Source organism: Bos mutus, chromosome 3 (genome assembly GCF_027580195.1).
Source record: "Bos mutus isolate GX-2022 chromosome 3, NWIPB_WYAK_1.1, whole genome shotgun sequence".
Classification (NCBI taxonomy): Eukaryota; Metazoa; Chordata; class Mammalia; order Artiodactyla; family Bovidae; genus Bos; species Bos mutus.
Window position 1 is genome coordinate 99,759,185 of NC_091619.1, and position 2,781 is coordinate 99,761,965.

The window sequence follows — 2,781 nt, forward strand, 5'->3', positions numbered from 1 at the left end:
ATAGCACACAGTCTGCTTCATGACAAGCCTGGAAGAGCCACAGAAGCTGTGTGCACTGGCTTCCAGGGAGGTCTCCCCACTGGGAGAAATCCTGCATCAGTTCAGGGAAGGGAGGGAAGAAGAGGGAATTTATCCGCCTGGATTTCTCCCAACTCCCAATAGTCAAACACTACGCCTGGAGCATTAACTCTTCCACACTCCTGGGTTGCTAGTGGGCTACTTGAGATGTCAGATCCCATGTCCTGTGGGGAGCATTTCATCCAGGTCTGGAAATGATGGGAGGAGACAAATTGGATATGTGGCTAACGAGTGCCAGAGAGCATTTGATATTGTACATAAGACGTGTTCACAACAGTCCAATACTGTTTTTCTCATTTATCAGAAGAGGAAACCTGGCACAATGGTCAAAAACCTTTCCCAAGGTCACATGGCTAGTAAGTGGTAATTCAGGATTTGAACATAGTCTGGCTCTGGAAACTGTCAAAGACCAAGATAAGGAACTTGGATTTTGTGTAGCAGGCAAAGGAGAGTCGCTAAAGGGTTTCAAGCTGGGAGTGACATAAGATAAAGAGCTTTTGACTAAAGCTCCCATTCTTTACTTTGCTCCATCTCCCCATGTGGCTGAACTTGGCACAAGGAGGTGGCCCCAGAGATGAGAGGACATCCAACAGTTTCTGAGGAGCGCTGACTGGGTCCAGAGCTCATACGGGCTTCACCATTGCCTCATAATCTTAGTGTCTTCATCAGAGCCTACACCCACCAAAGAGACTAGCTGGTCAGAGGCACGCAGGATCTGGGTGGAGAAGCCAAAATGAGGGGATGAGCAGATTGACCTAAAGACCAGGAGTAGGAGGAGGACCAGCCATACATCCATTGTCAGCAGGTGGGTCTGGAGATCTTGGCGTCCGCATATGAGTCCTTTGGTGTTGCCTGAGATGGTCAGATCTCATGAACTGTCGGCCGCACTGGTCACATTTATGTGGTCGATGTTTGGTGTGTATCCGAGTATGCCTTCCAAGTTCATCAGAACGGAAGAAGGACCAAGTACAGGCTGCCCACGTGCATTTATAGGGCCGTTCACCTGGGGAATGACAAGGGGGAGAAGGAATTTAGAGGAACAGGCTAGCAGGTAGGAAGAAAGGGGTCTGACTTGATGAAGCAGAGCTGTCAATGTTGAGGAATCAGAAGGAAAAATATAGGAAAGCAGTGAGGAGATGGCATAACTAGCAGTCTCCATCATCTCAGCACAGGCATACCAGACTGTGGGAAAGCAGGTCAGTGGGGCCACCAGAGCTTGATCCCAAGCTTTAAGGATGATGGGCTAATTCCAAACCATTACAAACCACAAATCTAAAACCAGAGATTTCTCCACCCACCCTACATGTCTGATATTTCATTTACCTGTGTGTTTGCGTTGGTGACTCACGAGGTGGGAGCGCTTAGTGTAAGCTTTTTCACAGTTCTCATAGTTGCAGCGGTAAGGCCTTAAAACTGGGGATCTCCGCTTGGGAGCCTTTTCCTGGGTCCTGGAGTACTGCTGCTCTGCTCTTTGTGGAGCAGATATGGGCTGCTTAGGTAGGAAGGGGTCTTCTTGGGAGACTGGCTGGTTCACAAAAGAGCCCTGGGATTCCAAAGCCAGCAATAATGGAGGTCCACCTGGGGGCATCCCAAAGTTGTGGGGCTGTCTAGGAGGCAACATCTGAGCCACAGAAGGGAGCATTGCTTGGGCCTCAGTGGAAGGCACGGTTGGATTTAATAATGTTTTAGGTGGTAAAGGGTCTCTGTTAGAAGCTACTGTTGGGAGGCCAGGATAAGACATTGTTCGCATTCTGATGTGGGACATCATTGGGATTCCACTGGGAGGTGAGGCTGGTGGCCCATTAAGGGGCATCCTTAGATTCCCACCAAAGGTCATGGCCATCCCTGGAATATTGGGCTCTCCTAAGGGCATCATCTGGGGTTCCTTGAAAATCATCATTCCTGGCTGTGAAGGAGACATTCCTTGAGTGAAAGTCATCTGGGAAGGGGTGAAAGTCAGTTGGGGGCAGTAGCTCACACGGTGGTCAGGCAGTGCCATACTGAACTGTGGCCCCATTTCACTGGCATTCTGCCTGGGTGCCTCAGCAGAAGCCAAGGGGATCCTCTGCAGCTCTGTGCACTGAGGGATGTGTTGAATGTCTAATGGACTATGGTTCCAAGAGGTATGCATTTCACTGCTTCCGGGAGATGAAGACATGTTCAAGATGGACATTGACTTCTCAGCATCCTTGGAGAAAGAAAGTCAGGGGAGATTCACCATAGCTTAAACCACACTTCCACATGTCCCCATTTCCAGACCCCCCCTTAATCCAAGCCTTCATCATCTCTTGTCTGAATTATCACACCTTCAGGCCATTCTCCAGTTTGGGTTTTCTAAAATGCACGTCTCGGGGACTTCCCCGGTAGTCCAGTAGTTAAGACTCCTTGCTTCCACTGCACGGAGCTTGGGTTCGATCCCTGTTCAGGAAACTAAGATCCCATATGCCACACAGTGTGGCAAATAAGTAAATAAAATGCCAGTCTGGCTGACAGAAGCATGGTGGAAGCCCAGAAGTGACTCATGCCACTCTACCTGCTTGTCATGCTTTTAGTTTTATTTCATAAAAAGTATAAAGAGCAAATAAAATATTCCACAATCTGTACTTTCAGCTGAGACTCTTGAGAAAACTCTCAAATTCCAGATTATGTTTAAGTGTGAGGGTTAAAGATCATCCCAAACTATCAGAACAGGTTCAGAAAACC

The 2,781-nt window shown here is 48.4% G+C and overlaps 1 protein-coding gene across 1 annotated transcript; it reads right to left on the bottom strand.

Annotated features, from left to right (window-relative positions):
• Positions 1–833: 833 nt before the first annotated feature.
• Positions 834–2,272, bottom strand: KLF17 (KLF transcription factor 17; the record flags this gene model as incomplete). Its single annotated transcript, XM_005906905.3, has 2 exons — positions 834–1,081; positions 1,402–2,272. Coding segments are annotated over 2 exons (1,119 nt in total), but the record flags the coding sequence as incomplete, so codon positions are not given.
• Between the last annotated feature and the right edge of the window lie 509 nt (positions 2,273–2,781).